The sequence below is a fragment of the Bidens hawaiensis genome, unplaced genomic scaffold (assembly GCF_021521415.1).
Source record: "Bidens hawaiensis isolate Kalapana, Puna unplaced genomic scaffold, B.hawaiensis_p1.1 tig00003015_1, whole genome shotgun sequence".
Classification (NCBI taxonomy): Eukaryota; Viridiplantae; Streptophyta; class Magnoliopsida; order Asterales; family Asteraceae; genus Bidens; species Bidens hawaiensis.
Window position 1 is genome coordinate 2,643,063 of NW_027491162.1, and position 25,783 is coordinate 2,668,845.

The 25,783-nt window shown below is 40.2% G+C and overlaps 1 protein-coding gene across 1 annotated transcript in view; it reads left to right on the forward strand.

Annotated features, from left to right (window-relative positions):
- Positions 1–2,176: 2,176 nt before the first annotated feature.
- Positions 2,177–25,783, forward strand: part of LOC143622053 (glucomannan 4-beta-mannosyltransferase 9-like) — a 34,272-nt gene continuing 10,665 nt past the window's right edge. Inside the window, exons 1-3 of the mRNA XM_077093303.1 lie at positions 2,177–2,707; positions 2,804–2,901; positions 4,308–4,561. Of these exons, the coding sequence (XP_076949418.1) occupies positions 2,405–2,707; positions 2,804–2,901; positions 4,308–4,561 (655 nt within the window). The 5' untranslated portion in view covers positions 2,177–2,404. The remainder of the gene's footprint in view (positions 2,708–2,803; positions 2,902–4,307; positions 4,562–25,783) is intronic.

The following is a 25,783-nucleotide window of genomic DNA, read 5'->3' on the forward strand; positions in this document are numbered from 1 at the left end:
ACCGATTTCAATTATCTCTAACAGAGACGGTCGTTTTGTTTCTCGATTTTGGCAATCCCTGCATGAATCCTTAGGCACACGATTGGACATGAGCACCGCTTATCACCCCCAAACCGATGGCCAAAGCGAAAGAACCATCTAAATGTTGGAAGCCATGTTGCGAGCCTGTGTTCGCCTAAATGTTAAGGTGAGTAATCACTCCCCTATTTTACAGATTTTAAATCTTTTGGGGATATTATGCGTATCTTATAATACTTTTATATATCTTAAGTACATCATTTGTAAATCTCAAGTATTGTGTTTTTTATCAATTGAATGTTTATATGCTAGTTGCTTACATGCTCATTTGTTTATTTATCGCATTCGTAGAGGTCCATCATAATCACAGTAAAGTATGATCATACGTCATCTCATTAGCCAAAACACGATTCACTAGGCAATGGCCAACCGACACCCTTACTTGTATTTAATTCGTCTTAGTAGCCAAAGCCAGATTCGTTAGGCTATGGTTAAACGCCACTAACTATTTGCTTAATATTATTGTTGGTACTCATGCTATTGATTTGCATAATTTATATATATATAATCTTATTACATCAAAATCTGGTGATTACTTACTCAACATGTGTTGTTGACAAACCTATTTTTACGCATATTGCAGGATGTTTATATTGGATGTTTGAAGTTATTGAAGAACTTAGTTTATTTGGCTTTTAGGTTATTAATAAAAAGATAATATGTTACTATTATATTTGTTTTGTCTTTATTTGTAATCTATTTTGAATAATGTGTGCTTGATTTGAAATTAATAAAATAATTATTTATTGTCACTAATATTGTATGTTAGTGCCTTATGAGCTGTGAACCAATAGTTCGCACCCCGGAATATTTCCGTCGTAGGTTGGGGTGTGATAGTGATTGGGTTTATGTCCACTCAGCAACGTGGTGAGGTGTACACACCACTTGCGCCACGTTTCGACCACGAGGCCAGCACTTCAGGACACCAAGCGAGCACATCAAGCGTCAGACGCCTACAAGACGTCGTCGATGCTGAGGAGAGGACGACCACACGCAAATGACACGGCGACAGTGTCGAAGATAGTGCTGCAGTTTAGATTTGTTTTTGCATTTTTTTTGAACTCGTTGTAATGTAATTATTATGCATATATAAATATCATTTTGTTTTTGTTGTTTTGTTGCTATCGTAAAAATTGAGCCAAATAAGTATAACCGATTTTAGAAAAACAACAAATATTTCTAATACAAAACAAAAAACAAAACAAAATAAAAAAAGGAAAATATAAAAAAGACATCAAAAGAAAAAAATGGAAAAATAAAAAAAGACGGCTAAAGGACGAAAAAAACAACTTTAAACACCCACCTATCCGCCACCGATAAATTGACTGTTTCTTAAATACCTTGGGTGTCTATTATAAACGTAATAATATACTCTAATAATAAATGCTTTTCAGGTATTTTTTTAGTATTTTTAAAATATCTAATTAGTTAAATAATAGGTTTATTGGATTTTAATAATTCAATAGATTGACATTGACTAATAATAATCCTTATTCATTTTATCACCACTAATGGTCCTAAATTTATAAAAGTTGCACTCAATGGTCCTTCGTTAAAAATGACTTAACAACGTTATACCTTTTTTTGAATTTCAAATTGTTGTTTTATGACTTTTGATCAGAAGGAGGATATGGGTGATTGATGTAAAATTTAGTTCGAAATGGTGCACCAAAACGACGAAACAATGCTTCAATTCGGGTGTTTAAGTTTATAATTAACAAAAATCAATACGCTTGGATTATCGTTTCGAACTAAGTTTTACATCAATCAACATCCATCCTCATTCCAATCAAAATCACTAAAATATTAGTTTGGAATTCGGAAAAAAATATAACACCGTTAATTCCTTTTTAATGGAGAAACCATTGGGTGCCAACTTTTTAAATTTTGGGACAACTATAAACGTTAAAATGAATAGGGATTATTTTCGGCAAATATCATTCAACATAAATTATTAAAATTCAATAAACCTAAACAATATTATAAAACTATATTATATTTACTAGTTAGCTCTTTGTCAACGTAGTTCTGGGGGTTTTAGCCACAGTGAGCAGAGTTATAAACGCGAAATTGTTTGGTTAAAGTAAAAATACAGGAAAATTAAATGTTAAAAGAAAATAGTAGCCGAAAATTGCGTCTTTATAAGCACGTCCCCTCCTCCCCGTTATACTCACCCCTTGATCTTGTTCACAATCAAATCTCTGTTTCTGCTTCCACTTCAGTCAGAATCAGAAACCCAATTTATAAAATCATATGGGTTTGATTTGAAATTATAAAGAACTCATCAAGAATCTTCTGTTTCGTTTTTTCTGTTCTACAAAATATTATGGACAGACTTCAAGATTCGTTTTCGGGTGACATTGCCGGGCAAATTATGGTGATTTGGGCCCAATTGAAGGCGCCATTAGTGGTGCCATTTATGAGAGTTTTGACGTATATATGTCTCGGAATGTCAATCATGCTATTCGTGGAGCGGGTTTACATGGCGATGGTAATCGCGTTCATCAAGTTGTTTGGCAAAAAACCAGAAAAACGTTACAAATGGGAATCATTCAAAGATGACGTAGAATTGGGCAACTCTGTTTACCCATTGGTTCTTGTTCAAATCCCAATGTTTAATGAAAAAGAGGTTGGTTGGTTGGTTGGCTGGTCGGTTTAAGGTTTAGTGTTTTGTTTTAGTTTGTTTTTATTAATAAATAAATAAATGTTGGTTTTGTTTGGACAGGTTTATCAGCTTTCGATTGGAGCAGCATGTGGTCTTTCATGGCCTTCTGATCGTATCGTCATTCAAGTTCTTGATGATTCAACAGATCCATTCATCAAGGTTCATTAACGAAATTCCATCCCTCATATATCAATTTTTTATATTTTAATCTAATACTGCATGACAATTATACGGGACGACGTCTACTTTTAACTTTGTTTCACTGTTGAAAATATTATCTTAATCATTTGAGTAACTTTGCATACAAGTTGAGTTGATATTAAAATTATATATTGGTATGTATGTATAAAGAAATTTAACTACTATGACAAGGGGAAAATAAGATAATGAGCTGGTTTATTGAATAACATTTATTGTTTTCATAAAAAAAAAAGATCTAAAGCTTTGTTTACAAAAATGTTAGAAAGCTTCACGATTCATTTAAATACTTCAATTAGATCATTTTGTTAAGATACTTTTTTTTCATTGTTATCACGGTTATTTAAGTTATATATGAGTTATTGAGTTTATATTTTAGAGACCCTTTTTTACTCTTCCACAACCCCACGATTTCTACGGGTTTTTGGTAACGGCTCTGACCCTAGGGCTGTGCAACGGTTCAGAACCGCGAGAATCGAATCGGAACCGGAACCGAACCGGAACCGAAAATGAGTGAAAAGTAGAACCGGAACCTATTATAGTAAACCGGTTCGGTTCCAGAACCGCTAAAGCCGGTTCTCGCTAATCGGTTCTCGCTAGAACCGGTTCGATCATTTATTTATCAAATAAGTTATGCAAACTTTGCAAGTTGTAAAACAAGTTTATACAATTGTATGTCTTCTTTCATGGTAAAACTAATTTAGATTACAACATGAACATCCGTTATATTTTTTATTAAAACCAAAGTGTTAAAGTTAAATAAATCATTAGCAACGATAGATTAATAGAATATCATATTATTTTATATTAAATTACATTGATAGCTTAAATCAAAATTGATCATGGTTGCTAATTCTTGAACGTAAAGAAAGAAGATTTGAATATGATTGAATGGATGCCGGTTATAAGTTACTCTATAAAAATGGGGATTGGTAAATTTATTTAAAACGTTTTGAATATTTCGGGTTCCAAGTCTAGAACCGCTGGTTTTACCCGGAACCGAACCGGGAACCGTTTAATGCAAATTCTAAGAACCGAGAACCGAACCGGTACACACATTACCGGTTCTGAGGCACCGGTTCGGTTCCGGTTCCTTGATTCTGACGGTTCCGAACCGTTTTTTAATCACCCCTATCTAACCCTATATAAAAGTTAAAATAACAATTTTATACAATTTAGAAATTGTTTGATTTTGTCCTAAGATTATATTTAATTTTTGAGATCATATTTTGAGAAATCATATACCTTATCTTGATTGTTTTTGGTTTGATTTTTTCCAATGTTAATAAACTTTCTGTTTTGTTTTAAATTTTGTTTAAGATTGTGATAATGTTTCTTATTGGGTGTGGATTCACTATGGCAAACTGGGGCTAGTGGAAATGGAGTGTCAAAAATGGGCAAATAAAGGAATAAACATACACTACCAAGTTAGGGACAACCGAAAGGGATACAAAGCCGGGGCACTTAAAGAAGGTTTAAAGCATCGTTATGCCAATGAGTGTGAGTATGTGGCTATTTTTGATGCTGATTTTCAACCCAAACCTGATTTTCTCTGGCAAACAATTCCATTTCTCCATCATAACTCTGAAATTGGTCTTGTTCAAGCTCGTTGGAAGTTCGGTAATTACTCCTCTAATCTCAGTTTATCTTGTTTTATTGGTCTTGTTCAAGCTTGTTGGAAGTTCGGAAATTACTCCTCTAAATCTAATCTCAGTTTATCTTGCTTTATTTTATTTTCTCTATTCAATATCACGCGTAAAACTCTTGAAAACAATTTATATAGTTTATACATGGAAATATACAAAAATTATGAAATAGAAACCATTTACGTATTATTGGTCATTATGAGATTGATACTTGAAAATGATTTAAAAATACATGTAAGTGATTGTTAAATTATTTTTTTTTTTTGAAAATTGACTTTCATTAAAAACAAACACAACCAACGACTATCACCAAGACGGAGAAAGACGCTGAAATCCAAAAACCAAAACCAACAATCACGTTACATCAAATAAACACCAACTTTTCCAATCCACTACCCCTATCTTAGATCTATTTTTATACCAAAGAAAACCCAAAGATTTTATATCCGCAACCATTTCTGCCACCTTAGTGTTCTTGCCCGAAAAAATCTTTTCATTCCTAGCCCGCCAAATCCTCCAACAAGTAATGATGACAATTCCATGAATAATCAATCTCTTATTCCCCGTCGCACCACAAACCTTATGCACTTCCACCAAATCATTGACATGAAAAACAAAAGATCTAGGGATGTTGCACCATGAACCAATCGCATTCCAAACGGCCATAGAAATGAAACACCCGGTTAACAAGTGCTCGAGCGATTCCTCATTACTCTCACATAAAGCGCAACTATGATCATCACAATGCAAATGACGTCTAGCTAAAGCCTGCTTGGTTGGAAGACTATCCAGAACGGCCCTCCACATAAAAATATTACATTTTTTCGGGACCCAATCGCTCCATTGGAAACTGGAACTCCCAGCATCCACAACGGACCGCACTATCCATCTTTTAATCGCCGAAACCTCGAACTCTTTGCAGCTACCAACCGCCCAAGACCATGAATCTTCACGGTCAACCATCACCACCCCTTGAAGGAGATCTTCCAACTCCTGCTTCTCAATCACCTCCTGTTGGGAGCAAGGAGCTCTAAGCCAATCCCACACAATGCGACGAGAAGATCCAGTGACCACCAACCGATCTGCTAACAAGACATTTTTATGTTTTTCTACCGCATATAAGGACGGATACTTGTCCATAATCGGCGCCGAACCCAACCACAAATCCGTCCAAAACCGAACTTGGCGACCATTCCCAACTGTGGCCCGGATCACTCTATTAAAACCCACACCATCAACCTTAAATTTGTTCCAAAACATAACACAATTCTTCCAAACCCCGGGAACTCCATTATTAACCGGAGCAAGCCCCCAACAGCGCGAGGACCCGTGAATAGACAACACTACTCTTCTCCATATCGCGTGATGATCATTTAGAAATCTCCCAACCTCTAAACGAGCGATACCTAAACCCCCTACTTTTATAGGTTTGGTGACTACCTCCCAAGCCACCCATGACATCTTCCTCACTTCATCCGAACCACCCCATAAGAACCTTCTCATCAAAGCTTCTAAATCATTGGTAACCTTCTTGGGTGCCTTAAAAAGCGAAAAATAATAAGTGGGAAGACTATCCAGCACCGATTTAATAAGGGTTAACCGACCGGCAATAGATAACGAATTAACTTTCCATTTAGATAGCCTCTTCTTGAACTTGGACACAACCGGTTCCCAATTAACCACCCTATTCATGTTAGCGCCAACCATAATCCCTAGATAAGAAAACGGGATTCTACCCGGCTTACAACCCATGAAACCAGCTTGGATATCGATCTCACCATCTTCTACACCTACTCCAAATAACACTGATTTATGGAGATTAATCTTTAGCCCCGAACACAAGTAAAATATGCGAAGAATACGTTTCAAGTTATCAAAATTAAAAGAAGACCACTCTCCCATAATCATAGCATCATCCGCATAAAAAAGATGGGATAAAGTAGGACCTTCATTAGGAAGAGTAATACCATGAAACGCACCTATATCACAGGCTTGTTTCAACATACCTGAAAAAGCCTCCATCAGAATAATAAAAAGAAAAGGCGATAGCGGGTTACCTAGACGAATGCCTTTATGACATCCAAATTCGAATGTAGGAGATCCATTAACAAGAACAGACGATCTGCTCGCCAACAAGATACCACTAATCCAATCGCACCAGACCGAAGGAAAACCCATCTGAGAAAGAACCGACAACAAGAACTCCCAATTCACATTATCAAAGGCTTTATCGAAGTCAATCTTGAACATAAAAATTCTTCTCTCCCTCTTCTTAGCCCAAGCAATAACCTCATTAGCCACCAAAGGGCCATCAAGAATATATCTCCCGGATAAGAAAGCCGACTGATGCTCTGAGACAATCTTATTCATAACCGTTTTGAGTCGATTCACTAACACCTTCGACACAGTCTTTAAAATACAACCAATGAGACTTATCGGTCTAAAATCCCCCAAAGAAGACGGATTGTTTACCTTAGGAATTAAGGTGATAAAAGACGAACCAACCCCCGAGCAAAAACTTTTAACCTTATGAAAATGATCAAGAATATCCACAAAATCCTTCTCGAACAACTCCCAGTAAAACCGAATGAACCTAAAATTAAAACCATCCGGCCCAGGAGCTGTCACCACCGCAATCAAAAACCGCCTTCTTGATCTCATTCACGGAAAAATCACTGATCAAAAAATCCGCCTCCACCGAAGACAAGACCGAAAACCCATATCCAATCAACCGAGGCCGATGTGTAATAGATTCTTTAAACTTACCAGCAAAGAATCGCAAAACTTCCTTTTTAATGAGAACCGGGTTTGTTTCCCACGCCCCATTCACTTCCAAACCCGGAAAATAATTTGAAGCTTTACGTTTATTAATAAAACCGTGAAAAAATCGAGAATTTTCGTCTCCATGAATCGCCCAATTACACCGAGCCTTTTGCTTCAAATCCCGGTAATAATGATTATCCAACTCGCCTAGCCGTCTTTTAATTTCGCTTAAAGACCATGTCTCTTCTTCCAACAAATCCCGGACCTCCAAGGTTTGGTCCAAGTCACGCAACTCTTGCTCCAATAAAACCCTCTCCTCCTTTTCTTTGGCTTTACAATCGATCGCCCATCTAGTGATAGCATCACGCAAAGCTTTAAATTTATACAACAATCTCGCGTCCGGAGAACCATGAAACGAGCCATCAACAAGCGTCTTCTTAACCAACGTCTCAAAATCCTCTCTACCAAGCCATGAATTGAAAAACCTAAACGGTTTGGGACCATAGTTCTTGGAAGAACCAATTTTCAAAACCAACGGACTATGATCCGGCTTATTCCTTTCGAGAGCAATATACTCCGCACACGGCCATTCCATAAAGAAATCCCAATTAACGAAGATTCTGTCAATACGGCTTAATTTATTTCCTGCGACAAAAGTAAAACGCCTCCCTTTCAAGGAGTACTCGTGAAGATTTGAATCATCAATGAAATCGTTAAACTCATTGGCCTCACCCACATTAAACAAAGAATTCCGCCTATCCTCAGCACACCGAACCGAGTTAAAATCTCCTGCCACAATCCACCTCCCATTACCCTCCTCGATCAAATCACGAATTTCCCCCCAAAGAGCTCGTTTAGTAACTAGATTTTGAGGAGAATAAACATTGAGAATATGATACGAGCTACTCTTTCCTTTCACAGTGCCCGAAACTAGAAGCCAATTATTATTCTTGACCACCCTTTCCATACGAAAGACTTGAGAATCCCATATCGATAATAACCCACCCGACCTTCCAGACGAAGGAACCCAATCAAAAGAATACTCACCATAACCCCAAAACCGTCCCACATCCACAGAATCCAAGGAAACAAATTGCGACTCTTGTAAAACAATAAAACTGTCACACCCGGCCCTGAGCGGCGGAAACAGCCGGGCGCGCGCGAGTGGGAATTGATACTTAAGCACGGGCCATTGCGAACATTCAAAGTAAGATTTTCATTGCGCATGAAAAGTTTAATACAAATACATTACATTGTTTAAAAATTACATAAAAACATCCAAGTATAAAAATTGTTGAAGATTTCCATGCCATATCCCCATGCGCGGCGGGAACAACCACGCGCATCGAAGGGATAGAACTAAAATCTTCCAAAAAGCTAGTTTAGATGTTCAGCGTGAGGTGCTCTAAGTGTGACTCCATGCGCTACCTAGTTATCTCCTGAAAGACACGTAAAAACATTTGAATCAGTATAAACTGAGTGAGTTCACAAGTCTTAGTAACTTGATAAATCGTATTGCATCATAATCTTGATACAAATCATTCTGAAACATAATTCTGATAGCATCATTAAAACACATGCTTGGTAAAACATAGTTCTATCAAGATATTCTGATAAAATCGTTCCGCGGGTTACGCGCGAACATTTCTGGGAACTGTGCTCGTCTATGCAAAGTGGCGCTGCCACTACGAGCTAAAATAAGTAATACCGTCCCGCGGGTTACGCGCGAACGTTTCAGGAACATGTGCTCGTCCATGCAAAGTGGCGCTGCCACTACGAGCTAAAATAATAATTCCGTCCCGCGGGTTACGCGCGGACGTTGAGCCGGAAAACAAGGCGCTCGTCCATGCAAAGAGGCGCGACCCCTACGAGCGGGCTCAAACCCATAGTACTGCCCCATGACCATACTAGGCACTCGTCCATGCAAAGAGGTGCGACCCCTACGAGTGGGTGGATCAAACCAGCAGTCCCTACCCTTAGAGTTCCAATGGTAAAGTGATCACTTACTCGAGTTCTAGCGCACATACATCGAAAACCTTAGATAACCGTTTGCATTACTAATCATGAAACATAACTTAAACACATAATCGCTTGCATAGCTTGTAAGTATACCATGATAAAACATTATTTAAGTATGTGTCCCTCGCCCCGAAAACAGTTTAAAAATAGTGAAAACAGTGAAAATAGGGGTTGTGAGACTCACCTGTGGTTCTTGTTAAGGGATTAATCGAGATTCGGGTTTTCTTGGTGTTGGCCCCGGAATCGAAGGTCTAGAATACGATTAAATAACAAGAAGTATATATATTAAGATCAAGAAATAGGAGAATATGAGGTTTGGAAAGTAGATCTCAAGTTTATAACCTCGGCTTACCTAGTAACTGGAACGGAATCGAAAATAACGGATGCTCGGGAGATGATTAGTGCAAGTCTGCAGTTCTTTGGAGTGTGTTTTGAGTGATAATTTAGGTTACATATTTATAGGCAAACTCAAGGGAACACAATCCCTTGCTTTAGGGGATTGAAATCTTTTCATATCTAGGTGTAATGATGATAAAGTATGGAAATTATTATTGTTTATTGTTTATTTAAAAGTGGAGGAGTGGACAAAAGATCTTGATTTGATTTGGACAGGACATGCAGGTCTGGGGTTGGTGAGAATAGGGTGGCTGACAGTTGACTTTTCATGTTACAGTGTGCTTTTTCAGGTACTTTTGTCAGTGTACAGTAAAAAGTGGAAAATCTCTGAAACACGCTACTGTTTCCTTTTGGGCGGGAGTAATCTCCTTATGTCTGGAGAATAGACTAAGTGTTCTGTGCGCATCACTTTGTGCGCATAGCTTTCTGCGTGAAGGGCATTTCTTTGCTGCGGGTAGGTGCGTAACCTTCTCGCAGTTGGGGATATTGAGTTTCATTTGTAGATTCTCCAGGTGGTCTTGGTATTTCAACATAGTGATCAGTCATGTTGAAGTCAATTCCATCTTGGAGCTTCAGACAAACTAGCTCTCAATGTTCCCGCCATGCGGGGAGGTTAGTTCCCTTCCGCACGCGCATAAACGATTTAGGATGCACCCGCCTTAGCATCATGCGGGATGGTCAACCCATAGACAACATAACGTTTAAGTTACATGAAAACATAAAGCCAAAACATTCGCGCATGGCGCATATAACATATGCTCACGCTGGTTCTTAACATGGTGCGCTCGCGCAGGTTGCACATAACAAATGCACGCGCTGACTAACATGGCGCGCTCGCGCAGGGCGCACATAACAAATGCACGCGCTGACTAACATGGCGCGCTCGCGCAGGGCGCACATAACAGATGCACGCGCTGACTAACATGGCGCGCATAATATTTACAATCACCTAATTATTAGGTTGATTACTTAGTTTAAGGGATTGGGAATTTACCGGGTGTCACATTCTCCCCTCGTTAAACGAATTTCGTCCCGAAATTTAGGAGACGTTGCTGGCAGAAGCCATGCTCTGAAAGAGGTGTGGGTATTTCTTGCGTATTCGGTCTTCTCTTTCCCAAGTGAATTCAGGCCCACGCCTCGAGTTCCATTGAACCTTTACTAACTTGATTTTGCTCCTGCGTAACTTTTGTTCTTTCCAATCGGTTACTGCTATAGGTTCTTCTACGAAGTGCAGCTGTTTGTCGATGTGAATCTCTTCCAACGGCAAAATCAACGTTTCGTCAGATAAGCACTTTTTGAGGTTGGACACATGAAACGTATCATGAACTCCACTGAGTTCGGCGGGTAAACGGAGTTTATAAGCAACCGGACCGATCCTTTCTAGGATCTCGAATGGTCCAATGAAGCGCGGATTCAACTTTCCTCGCTTGCCGAAACGGGGGACTCCTTTCCATGGAGAGACTTTCAAAAGTACTTTATCCCCTACTTGAAATTCCAATGGTTTCCTTCGCACATCTGCGTAGCTCTTCTGTCTGTCGCGCGCTGTCTTAAGGCGATCCCTTATCTGAAAAATCTTGTCTGTTGTTTCTTGGATCAATTCTGGACCAGTCATTTGCTTGTCACCTACTTCAGCCCAGCACAGTGGGGATCTACACTTGCGCCCATACAAAGCTTCGAACGGCGCAGCCTTAATGCTTGTGTGATAGCTGTTGTTGTAAGAAAATTCAACTAATGGGAGATGAGTATCCCAGCTACCTTCGAAATCGATTGCGCACGCGCGTAGCATATCTTCCAATGTCTGGATTGTTCGCTCGCTTTGCCCATCCGTTTGAGGATGATATGCCGTACTCATGTCAAGACGAGTACCTAAAGCCCCTTGTAACGATCTCCAAAACCTTGATGTGAACCGACTATCTCTATCAGAAATGATGGACACTGGGACTCCATGTTTTGAAACTACTTCTCGAATATACAGTCGGGCTAACTTTTCCATCTTATCGGTTTCCTTGATCGGCAGGAAGTGCGCTGACTTAGTTAGCCGATCCACAATAACCCATATTGTGTCATAACCCCCAGGTGTCCTTGGCAGTTTGGTGATGAAGTCCATAGAGATTTGTTCCCACTTCCACATGGGAATTTCTGGCTGCTGAAGCAACCCTGATGGTTTCTGGTATTCAGCCTTCACCTTCGAACACGTCAGGCACTTACTGACATACGTCGCGATGGCGCCTTTAAGATTGGGCCACCAATACAGCGTTTTAACATCTTGGTACATCTTGTCTGCGCCAGGATGTACGGAATACCGCGTCTTGTGAGCTTCGTTCAATACCTGCTCGCGCAATCCTCCCTTGAGAGGGACCCATATGCGGTTAGCGAAATATAGATTGCCGTTCTCTTTAAGTTCCAAATTCTTAACCATACCCCCAAGGCATTCGTTTTTAACAAACTCTGGTTTCAAGGCTTCTTGCTGAGCGTCTCGGATGCGGGTAGAGAGATCTGCGTGAATGGTCAACCTTAGAGCCTTGACTCGTAGCGTTTTTATTCGCTCCTTCCTACTTAGCGCGTCTGCTACCACATTCGCCTTTCCAGGGTGGTACTTAATTTCACAATCATAATCGTTCAACAACTCCACCCATCTTCGTTGCCTCATGTTTAAATCCTTTTGATCAAATATATGTTGAAGGCTCTTGTGATCCGTAAAGATTATACACTTTGTACCATAGAGGTAATGGCGCCAAATCTTTAGCGCGAAGACAACCGCTCCAAGTTCTAAATCATGCGTTGTGTAGTTCTTTTCATTGGTCTTGAGTTGGCGTGAGGCATACGCTATGACTTTGTCTCGCTGCATAAGGACACATCCAAGTCCCTGATGTGAAGCGTCGCAGTAAACAACAATGTCATCCATCCCCTCGGGCAAAGACAAAATTGGCGCACTACATAACTTCTGTTTCAACATTTGAAATGCTGTTTCCTGATTTTCGCCCCAAACAAACTTCTTGTCTTTCTGAGTTAGCGCGGTCAGGGGTAGAGCTATTTTGGAGAAGTTCTCAATGAAGCGTCGATAGTAGCCAGCTAGTCCTAGGAATTGCCTCACCTCAGTTGGGGTTTTTGGCGCTTCCCAGTTTTCGATGGCCTTGACTTTGGAAGGATCAACGTGAATTCCTTTCTCGTTTACAACGTGACCGAGAAAGTGAACTTCTCTAAGCCAAAACTCGCACTTGGAAAACTTCGCATACAACTTTTCTTTCCTCAACAATTCCAAAATCAATCTCAGGTGTTGCTCATGCTCGGCCTTGGTCCGTGAGTAAATCAGAATATCATCTATAAACACAATCACAAACTTGTCCAAGTATGGTTTGCACACGCGGTTCATCAGATCCATGAACACAGCCGGCGCATTAGTTAGCCCGAAAGGCATCACTAAGAACTCATAATGGCCGTATCTAGTTCGGAGGGCTGTTTTCGGCACATCTTCCTCATGGACCCTAAGTTGGTGGTATCCTGACCGTAGATCTATCTTCGAATAATAACTGGATCCCTGCAACTGGTCAAATAAGTCGTCAATCCTCGGTAAGGGGTACCGATTCTTGACTGTCAGCTTGTTCAGCTCCCTGTAGTCAATACACATTCTGAACGAACCATCCTTCTTCTTAACAAACAGTACTGGAGCTCCCCAAGGTGAAAAGCTTGGGCGTATGAAACCCTTATCCAATAGTTCCTGTAACTGATTGGATAGCTCTTGCATCTCAGATGGAGCTAATCGATAAGGCGCTCGAGCTACTAGCGCAGCTCCTGGGACTAAATCAATACGAAACTCGACTTGTCGCGGCGGCGGTAATCCGGGCAAATCTTCAGGAAAAACTTCTGGAAATTCGCGCACTACTGGTAAGTCTTCAATTCTTCGCTCATCTCCTTTCTTTTCTACGACATGCGCCAGGAAGGCGTAGCACCCTTTCCTTAGGCACTTTCGCGCCTTTAGGCACGAAATCAGTTTCGTCGCAACTCCCCTTCTTTCCCCTTGAATTACCAAGGTTTCTCCGTTCAACAGTGGGATCCGAACCTGCTTCTCATGGCAAATAACTTCCGCGCGGTTCTCGACTAACCAATCCATACCTACCACAATGTCAAAACTTCCCAAGTCTATTGGCAACAAGTTAATATTGAACCCGTGACCTCCCATGACTATAACACATTGTTCAGTTCTTTCGTTCGCGCATAACTGCCTACCATTGGCTAGTTCTATAGTATAAGGCGTGTCTAGTCTACTGGTTGCTAGGCCTAGGGAGTCTTTAAACTCAGCGGATATAAAACTTAGGTCAGCGCCAGTATCAAATAAGACAGATGCAAAATGTCCGTTAAGCAAAAACGTACCGGTTACCACATTCGGCTCTTCTTTAGCTTCGCCTGCGCCGATCACAAAAGCTCTCCCGCGAGCTTGGTTCCCCTTTTGCGGGCAATCCCGACTAAAATGCCCTGGCTTCCCGCATGCGTAGCAGTTGTCGCTTGCTCCAGCTTCTCTGACACGGCAATTCATCGTCTTGTGCCCTGGTCTGCCACATTTGGCACATTCGATTCTTGCGCATTCACCCTCGTGGTGATACTTGCATTTGCTGCACCATGGGCGAGGCCCGCTGTATCCTTTTCGTGGTGGCTCCGCGGCCTGAATCGCGTAAACCCTTGCGCTTTCCTGCTTCTTGAACGGTGGCTGCTTGGAGTCGGACCCTCGGTGGTGAGAGTTCCATTTCCTCTTAGGATCAGAGGTTCGCTGCTCGATTCCGCGCGTAGTCAACATACCCGCACGGATCGTATCCCTTGTAAGGGTGATGGCCCGCGCTACCGCCTCATCAAAGGTTGGAGGCGCTGCGGCGTTGAGCGGAACCCTAACAACAGGAGGTAACCCAAAAATATACCTCTCGATCTTCTTTTCCTCCGTGTTTGCCATGTCTGGCACCAACTGGCAAAGTTCGTTGAACCGGTTGTTGTAGGCGTCGATATCCGTTCCTACCATGGTGTGGTTCCAGAATTCCTGTTGTAGACTCTGGATTTCTGCGCGAGAGCAGAACTTTCTCATCATCATCTCCTTCAGTTCCTCCCAGGTCTTGTGGAGAGCAACTTCTCGCCCCAATGTTTTCGTTTGAAGCTTCCACCAAGACGAAGCTGCCTCTTGGAACATGCAGGTCGCGTAAAGGACCTTCTGGTTCTCACTACATCCGCTAATGGAGAGAACTGTCTCCATCTTGTCAATCCAGTTGTAGAGCCCAATGGCCCCTTCGGTTCCCTTGAATGGCCAAGGCTTACAGGCCATGAATGTCTTATAGGAGCATCCTTTGTCCAAGGCTCCTGATTCGGGTTCTGGGGTCTCATTCTGACGACCCTGACTTGATTCGGCCTTGCTGGCCTCATGTGTTGCGATTGCTTGCGCGATTATTTCCGCGAGTTCCTCGGGTGTCATGGTAATTCCTTTGGCTTTAGTTGGAGGCATTCTTGCTTTAAAAGAGTGAAAATATATCAGACTTAGCGCATGTACTCTGAGCACATAATGTTATCATTATTTACTAGACAGTGTGACCCGTGTTCCTAAGTGTGTGTATAGTTTCTTTTGAAAATATTTTCTTTGAAAAATATTTCATGCGATTCCCCAACGGTTATAGTCTAGGTTAAAACTTCTTTTCCTAGTTCGCTATAACCAGTGCTCTGATACCAATCTGTCACACCCGGCCCTGAGCGGCGGAAACAGCCGGGCGCGCGCGAGTGGGAATTGATACTTAAGCACGGGCCATTGCGAACATTCAAAGTAAGATTTTCATTGCGCATGAAAAGTTTAATACAAATACATTACATTGTTTAAAAATTACATAAAAACATCCAAGTATAAAAATTGTTGAAGATTTCCACGCCATATCCCCATGCGCGGCGGGAACAACCACGCGCATCGAAGGGATAGAACTAAAATCTTCCAAAAAGCTAGTTTAGATGTTCAGCGTGAGGTGCTCTAAGTGTGACTCCATGCGCTACCTAGTTATCTCCTGAAAGACACGTAAAAACATTTGAATCAGTATAAACTGAGTGAGTTCACAAGTCTTAGTAACTTGATAAATCGTATTGCATCATAATCTTGATACAAATCATTCTGAAACATAATTCTGATAGCATCATTAAAACACATGCTTGGTAAAACATAGTTCTATCAAGATATTCTGATAAAATCGTTCCGCGGGTTACGCGCGAACATTTCTGGGAACTGTGCTCGTCTATGCAAAGTGGCGCTGCCACTACGAGCTAAAATAAGTAATACCGTCCCGCGGGTTACGCGCGAACGTTTCAGGAACATGTGCTCGTCCATGCAAAGTGGCGCTGCCACTACGAGCTAAAATAATAATTCCGTCCCGCGGGTTATGCGCGGACGTTGTGCCGGAAAACAAGGCGCTCGTCCATGCAAAGAGGCGCGACCCCTACGAGCGGGCTCAAACCCATAGTACTGCCCCATGACCATACTAGGCACTCGTCCATGCAAAGAGGTGCGACCCCTACGAGTGGGTGGATCAAACCAGCAGTCCCTACCCTTAGAGTTCCAATGGTAAAGTGATCACTTACTCGAGTTCTAGCGCACATACATCGAAAACCTTAGATAACCGTTTGCATTACTCATCATGAAACATAACTTAAACACATAATCGCTTGCATAGCTTGTAAGTATACCATGATAAAACATTATTTAAGTACGTGTCCCTCGCCCCGAAAACAGTTTAAAAATAGTGAAAACAGTGAAAATAGGGGTTGTGAGACTCACCTGTGGTTCTTGTTAAGGGATTAATCGAGATTCGGGTTTTCTTGGTGTTGGCCCCGGAATCGAAGGTCTAGAATATGATTAAATAACAAGAAGTATATATATTAAGATCAAGAAATAGGAGAATATGAGGTTTGGAAAGTAGATCTCAAGTTTATAACCTCGGCTTACCTAGTAACTGGAACGGAATCGAAAATAACGGATGCTCGGGAGATGATTAGTGCAAGTCTTCAGTTCTTTGGAGTGTGTTTTGAGTGATAATTTAGGTTACATATTTATAGGCAAACTCAAGGGAACACAATCCCTTGCTTTAGGGGATTGAAATCTTTTCATATCTAGGTGTAATGATGATAAAGTATGGAAATTATTATTGTTTATTGTTTATTTAAAAGTGGAGGAGTGGACAAAAGATCTTGATTTGATTTGGACAGGACATGCAGGTCTGGGGTTGGTGAGAATAGGGTGGCTGACAGTTGACTTTTCATGTTACAGTGTGCTTTTTCAGGTACTTTTGTCAGTGTACAGTAAAAAGTGGAAAATCTCTGAAACACGCTACTGTTTCCTTTTGGGCGGGAGTAATCTCCTTATGTCTGGAGAATAGACTAAGTGTTCTGTGCGCATCACTTTGTGCGCATAGCTTTCTGCGTGAAGGGCATTTCTTTGCTGCGGGTAGGTGCGTAACCTTCTCGCAGTTGGGGATATTGAGTTTCATTTGTAGATTCTCCAGGTGGTCTTGGTATTTCAACATAGTGATCAGTCATGTTGAAGTCAATTCCATCTTGGAGCTTCAGACAAACTAGCTCTCAATGTTCCCGCCATGCGGGGAGGTTAGTTCCCTTCCGCACGCGCATAAACGATTTAGGATGCACCCGCCTTAGCATCATGCGGGATGGTCAACCCATAGACAACATAACGTTTAAGTTACATGAAAACATAAAGCCAAAACATTCGCGCATGGCGCATATAACATATGCTCACGCTGGTTCTTAACATGGTGCGCTCGCGCAGGTTGCACATAACAAATGCACGCGCTGACTAACATGGCGCGCTCGCGCAGGGCGCACATAATAAATGCACGCGCTGACTAACATGGCGCGCTCGCGCAGGGCGCACATAACAGATGCACGCGCTGACTAACATGGCGCGCATAATATTTACAATCACCTAATTATTAGGTTGATTACTTAGTTTAAGGGATTGGGAATTTACCGGGTGTCACAAAAACTAACCTCATGATGGACTCGAAGACCTCGAATCCAATCGGCTTTGCTAGAACTCCCTAACCCACGAATGTTCAGAGAAAAAACATTCATTGAACACCTTCTTGATAGCCTTCGGAAACAAGAACCTCTTTAACATTAGAAACAAAATCTTGCAAATTCTCAACACCTAACGCCTTACTCAACTCAATGGTCTTCTCCAACTCCACCTCAATCGGACCTTGGTGTTGCACCGGATCTATACCTCTACCAATCATCGAGGGCTCCGCAGTCTCTCCCTCGATGTCTCGAACCACCTCCGTATTAGTAGACATCCCTTTGTTAAGATCCGGTGTTAAGAACACTCCTTCAACACCTGTCTCGATACCCCTAGTAACATCCGAAGGCACGTGCATAATACCGATAAACCTATCAAGATCAAACATATCTTTATCCTCCCTTGTTCTCTTCTTAGGACGCTCCCAAGAACCACTACCCCCACTCCGATTAGAAAATAAAGACTTCCGTCTGAACTTCTTATGTCCCTTGCCTTTCAACACAGAAACATTAGTACTATCAACGTTACCATTCTCGACCGCCTCCTCATTAGAATGATCATAAGAGTTCGAAAATTCACCGACCATCACGTTAGAATTATCGTTCACACAACCATCCAACCCATTAACAGCATGTTCCCTGACAGAAAACTCATTAGCTTGAGAACATTCGCCCTCTTCACGATGCACATTATGGAACTCATCCTGCACGATATTATCATCACACTTATCCTCCTCCGGTAAAACGGAACCATCATCCTCTTCATACTCTACTACACATTCCGGTATCCATTCCCCAACATCTTCATCCACCCACACTTTAAAAATTTTTCCCCTCCAATTAATGTCCACCCGATCCACAATCCGTTTGCACTCTTTACTCAACACACCGATGAGAGTATACGATAAGTTGTTCTCTTCACCTGATAAGGAAGCCGATTGAACCACCTTGCCAAATCTGCTTCCAATCAAATCGAATACCTCGTCTAACACCAACTGAGCCGGAACCCCATGAACTTGGAGCCAGGCGATCCGACCCTCCTCCACTCTAGTTCTATCGGACCAAGGTTCTAAAAACTCAAACCAGTCTGACCATTTGTCTTTGTCATTCAGGAAGGCATCCCTATCCCCACTAACGTAGAATACCAACACCACTGAAAGCCCTCCCAGATACTTAATCTCTAATGATCTCCAACCATGCTTCCCAACCAACTTTTTCAGAGAAGTTAACGTGTGAAGATTCACCACCCTCCCCATAAGAGCACATCCCTTCCAATGAGAAAACCGTTCCACCGAATCATCCACCTTAATCTCATCTACTTTGTTCCGATTTAACAAAGAATCAACAAAGGAACGCCCATTACCAACTGATGCATAGGGAACCCCATTCCTATCGGATCCTTCGGAACTAGGGTTTGTTTGACCACTAGGTTTTGCATGACTATAAACAGGAACCGAAGCCGTCTTCCTCCTATTACCATAATCGGGTCTATGTAGATTCTCACCATCCACAAACCGAGCAATCGCAATAAACAACTTATACGAACCGATCCATACGTCTGATAACTCATCTCCCAACCGTTTGACATCTTTCACCTCGGAAAACGATACGAAAGCAAACCTCTTGCCCCATTTATCCAGCTTCCTAGCTATATAGGAACCTTCGTAACGACCAAAGCTACCCATAACATCTTTTAAGTCTTGCGAAGAACACTTTGGGGGAAGATTTGAGACAAAAAACTTCGATAAAACCTTGTTATTACCTTGAGTCTGGTGACTATTCCGTTTCCCTTTCCGATTACGTGGATGTTCCCATTCTTCTGAATCCATGCAGCCGTGGATCGTGGTCAAAGCAGCGGGGTGGGAGGCTGGGCGGCTGGGTCGGTTGGCGGCGACTGTGGAGAGGGAAGAGTGAAGGTGGAGGAGAGGGTTTTCCGGCGACTGTGGAGTGGTGGCGGCTGTGGAGAGGGGTTTCCGGCGACTGTGGATGGTTTTCCGGCTGGGTCGGTTGGCGGCGACTGTGAAGGTGTGGAGGCTGAGGTGTGGTGGAGGAGAGGGAAGAGTGAAGGTGGGAGATTAGGGTTTCCCGGTGAGATGTGGTGGTGGCTGAGGTGAGGTGGCAGAGAGCCGGTTTTCCGGCTGGGTCGGTGGCGGCGACTGTGGAGGGTGGTGGCTGAGGTGGGAGATTAGAGTCGGTTGGCCGGATCGTCGAAGCGGTGAGAGGAGAGGGTTTTCCGGTGAGGTGTGGTGGCTGAGGGAAGAGTGGCGGCGGTGTGGTGGAAGAGAGGGTTTTCTGGTGTGGTGGCAGAGGTGTGATGGAAGAGAGGTGTGGTGGCTGAGGTGAGGTGGAAAGGAGGATTTTCCGATGAGAGGGAAGAGTGGCGGCGGCCGGGAGGTAGGGTTCCGGTGAGGTGAAAGGGGGGACAGTGGAGACCTTTTTTGTTTTCTTTTTCAATTGTTAAATTATTTAGTAAGTTGGATTGATTTACTTTGACCTTCTTGATTTTAAATAGTTTTGACCTTTTTTATATAGAGTTCCAAACCGGGGAACTAAAGTCAGCTCAATAAATAAATTATTTAACCTCACCAACTTATTCGTTAGTGTCATGTAGAATATTGGTGATATTAGTTTTAGTCGATATGGTGTTAGGAGATTATCTTACAATGATATACTTGTAATTTAAATACATTACAATTAAATCTTAAATCATGCCCAAAAACGTTTTTATTTATATTTTAACTATTTTTTATCCGCGGTATTGCGGGGTTGTTTTATATTATTCGTTTATAATATTTATATATTTCTTGGATTTTTATTTATTTATTGCATTGAATTTGATAATATAATTAGTATTTGATATGAAAAGGTTTCACAAATAAATGAGATATTCTAACCCGATTTAAAAGCTAACTGGCTTTGGTGAGATTCATGACCCGCTTATTTTTTTTATTATAAAATTGTTTTTTATTATAAATAGTATATATCATTTTTAAAAGAAATAAGATATTATTTTTAGTATATCCGTATTTTATAAAATTTTCATATCAAATATTTGGTGAGATTCATTTTTAATTTAATGAGATGTTATAACTCGTTTAAGGAATATCTGGGTTTGGTGAGACCCATACCCGTGAATTCGGGTCAAATGCATGAGAAACTTCAATTTACAAATAATGCAATCTGTTGGCTTGAGAAAATGTAAGAAACAACCAAAGAGCTTTTAAAACTTTCATTTATATATATTATAGATATAGATTTTTATTCTAAACTATACAAAGCATATATAGGCTTATTCATTTCTAAGTAATGGATACACAATTGTACAATTAACACCATATTATTAAAAATTCTATATAAAATTGATGTTTAGTATAGAAAATTTATGTAGTTAATATAAACTTAAACCATCTTTATTCTCAGTATATATTTATATCAAACTTTTATAATGAAATTTAAAACGTTTAGTAATAATAAGTCAATTTTTTGTCGGTGACAACATATATATTTACGGAAAACGTTTAGGTTCTGGCCTTTTAGGGCACGTGTAATGAGATTTATTGTTGCAAAAATAGTCCCCACATTAATAAGTGTAGTCAATTCCGGCTCCATATAAAACCACTTTGCCAGTAGAAGATAGGGCTGAGAAGTTAATCGACTTAAAAACTCTGTTTTTTAACCGTTGTACTACCCTCAATACTTGAGTGATTATTTTTTAAACAAAATGCTAATCGTCTATACTGATTTTAAGGCTCTAAGCCCAACTAACTAATGAATACCATGACGATAAGAAACCTACCACTGTGAAAAACTATCCTTAAGTCAGGTTTCAAACATTAAAACTTACTCTCTCAAACCTTGACAATGAACTCCGATTGACCAGAATTTAGACCAGAAAATATCGCTACTTGAAACCGTGAACTCCAATTAACTTTTGACTCAGTGAGCTTGATATGAGTCATCATAATGACTTTAAAAATTGAGATTTTTGTTTGAAAACTTGAAGATTTATGTGAAGTTATTTTGAAAAAAGTATGTAAAGATATATTCGATGAACAGATTAACTCCTAATAAATATAAAAAATTAGAACTAAATATGACAATAAATCAAAATTCTTTTAAAAAGAAGTGAAACGGTAAATACATACATACAAATATACAATAAAATCCATAGAAAATTTTATAGTTTGTATATGAGTCATCATAATGACTTTAAAAATTGAGATTTTTGTTTGAAAACTTGAAGATTTATGTGAAGTTATTTTGAAAAAAGTATGTAAAGATATATTCGATGAACAGATTAACTCCTAATAAATATAAAAAATTAGAACTAAATATGACAATAAATCAAAATTCTTTTAAAAAGAAGTGAAACGGTAAATACATACATACAAATATACAATAAAATCCATAGAAAATTTTATAGTTTGTATATGAGTCATCATAATGACTTAAAAATTGAGATTTTTGTTTGAAAACTTGAAGATTTATGTGAAGTTATTTTGAAAAAAGTATGTAAAGATATATTCGATGAACAGATTAACTCCAAATAAATATAAAAAATTAGAACTAAATATGACAATAAATCAAAATTCTTTTAAAAAGAAGTGAAACGGTAAATACATACATACAAATATACAATAAAATCCATAGAAAATTTTATAGCTTGATATGAGTCATCATAATGACTTTAAAAATTGAGATTTTTGTTTGAAAACTTGAAGATTTATGTGAAGTTATTTTGAAAAAAGTATGTAAAGATATATTCGATGAACAGATTAACTCCAAATAAATATAAAAAATTAGAACTAAATATGACAATAAATCAAAATTCTTTTAAAAAGAAGTGAAACGGTAAATACATACATACAAATATACAATAAAATCCATAGAAAATTTTATAGTTTGTATATGAGTCATCATAATGACTTTAAAAATTGAGATTTTTGTTTAAAAACTTGAAGATTTATGTGAAGTTATTTTGTAAAAAGTATGTAAAGATATATTCGATGAACAGATTAACTCCAAATAAATATAAAAAATTAGAACTAAATATGACAATAAATCAAAATTCTTTTAAAAAGAAGTGAAACGTTAAATACATACATACAAATATACAATAAAATCCATAGAAAATTTTATAGTTTGTATATGAGTTGTAAGGCCCCGAACCCGGTAGCCCTACTTTAGCGTCGGATTTACTCATAAACACAGTTCTTCAATCAGAGTTTATTAAAACTTTTCGCGGAATATAAAACATCAATCATTTGTTACAAAACATTAAACCTTTTCTTTGATACCATAACACAAAACTTTATATTTAAAACATCTTTACTTCTTTCTTCAGATGCCAGCCGTTCAATCCATGCCGTGTGTCATCCTCATGCTAACTCTGTAATCAGCTCACCTGCGTGCATACTAAAAGTCAGCTACGCTGAGTGAGTTCTAGTTAATCGAACGCCATACAATACATACACATACATACATATCCGTAGATACATATCCATACTTCACTAGTTACCCTTCTGTTCTACATACACACTTACTACCATACATACACACATATTTATAACCACTAACCTCAGTCTACCGAGAGTACGTTCATAGTCCGCCGTCTATACCTGTACTCAAGGTCGTGAACACGTAAAAGGTCCGCGGTCCTTACCTATGTTCACCCTTTATGGTACGTGCAAGGTCCGCAGTCCTTCCCTATACCATCCTACATCCACAACACGTACAAGGTCCACAGTCCTCCCCTATGTTGCAACCTAAACCATAGCACGTACGAGGTCCGCAGTCCTCCCCTATGCTACCACAATACAACTACAGCACGTATAAGGTCCACAGTCCTTTCCTATGCTGATGCCTATCTATAATACGTATAAGGTCCGCAGTCCTTAACTACGTTGTCGTCTATTATCTGTAACACGTATAAGGCCCACCGTCCCTATCTACGTTTACGTCTATCATCTACTTTACGTATAAGGCCCGCAGTCCTTAACTACGCCATCACCAGCCGAGTCTATGTCCGACAAAAGCTAGAGGGATTTGCCATCCTAACTTACTATGTCGAACGTAGAACTCACATACCATTCGTGTACCTGCATACACCTACTTCACATATACAATAATTACATCATAGCATAAGAACACCCTAGGCGTTCTTTACATCATTCATTTAACAACCATACCTCTTGTCGATACGTGCAATATCCGAAGATCGTTCACGCCCCGACAAGTATTCATTTGTAATGTTCATGCATCTTCGATGTATAATATTCGTACCTTTATTTTTGACCTGACAGTACGCGCAATATCCGAAGATCGTTCGCGTACCGACAAGCAACCATTCATATCCATCACATATATCACATATGGCATACACTTATCACTTAGGATAAATGTATTAACAACACATCGAGTATGCACACAGCCCCGAAAACATAACACATAAATGGGGCTAGAAACTCACCTGAATACTGTTACGCTCTCCGTTAATAGTTATTCCCCTCTTGAGCTGCGCACGGCTAACTGTATAATATTTACACGTATCAATTAGCTACTACTACTTATGTTGCGTTTCTATCTTTATATGACCCACAACGAACGGGGGTCCGGGGGCAGCGCCCCTGGTAGCGGGGTTCTAGGGGCGGCAGCCCCTAGCGGGGTCCAAGGGGCAGAGCCCCTGGCTGGGGTTAAGCTGCCAGGTCAGCTTGGAAAAATTTTATTTTCGATAACTGCCTTAACACATTTTCCATTAGGTTTTAATTTATTTTATAAACGAACTTCACTTCAGGCGAAGTTAAACCTTAGGCGAACTTGGAAACAGCTTGGTTCTGGCTTGATTCGGTCGAATAGGGACACGTTCGATCGAATAGGAACACGTTCGATCGAATAGGAACACGTTCGATCAAACAGGAACACGTTCGATCGAATACAACACGTTCGATCAAACAGGAACACGTTCGATCGAATACAACACGTTCGATCAAACAGGAACACATTCGATCGAATACAACACTCATTCGATCGAATACAAAACTCATTCGATCGAATGAGTTGGAGACCATTCGGTTGCTTCCCTATTCGGTCGACTGGACTTGTTCGATCTACGCATTCGATCGAATGGACTGATTCGATCGACTGGTTCGATCGAATGAGTCTGATTCGACTCCTTCAAGCTGGGCGACGGAGAAACCCACGGGTTTTCCAGATTTTCCAGATTTTTGACCCAAAATCGAAGTTTTTGACATGGAAATGCTCGGGATTGAAAGGGCTATCGATTCCTAGTACTTTTAAACACAAAAGCTTGCATTTTGACACCAAAACAAGGCGGTTTTTGACCCGAAAACTCAAGTTACGAAAATGGGAGTTTTTGCTCGATTTGAGGTCGGAAATGGTTATGAAAACGGATGATTTTCGAGAGGGACTTACCAAAAACGATTAGGAACAAGATTGTGGACTCGGATTTGTGATTTGAGAACTTTCTCTCTCTAGCTTCTCTCTCTAGAAATGAGAGTGTTTGGGTGGGTGTAAGTGAAGGAAGATGGTGAAAATGGTGGAAGTGTCAAGAACTTTCGTTTATATACTACGGGTTTGGTTAGGCTCGGGTTGGCTTCCTACGGGTTGAGACAGGCCGAGTTCATAAAATAACTAAGCCCAAGACCCGTTCCTTACTCGACATTAAATAACTAAAACGTGAAATTACTAAACATAACTTTCTTTTATTTATCAATATAAAAATTTTAGGATGTTACAAGTCTTCCCTCCTTAAAGAGGTTTCGTCCCCGAAACCTAACTTATTCCCTATAAAAGGAAAACTTCTTACATTTACACGTTTTATAGAAATGCCTTCGCTTTCTGAGTTACCCTTCCTACTTCCGACTTTACAGCCATCGAATGGTGGTCATGTGTTTTAGCTATTTAAGGTAGCTTGTCCATGAGACCCTCGATGCACCAAGACTCATCTCATCCTTCT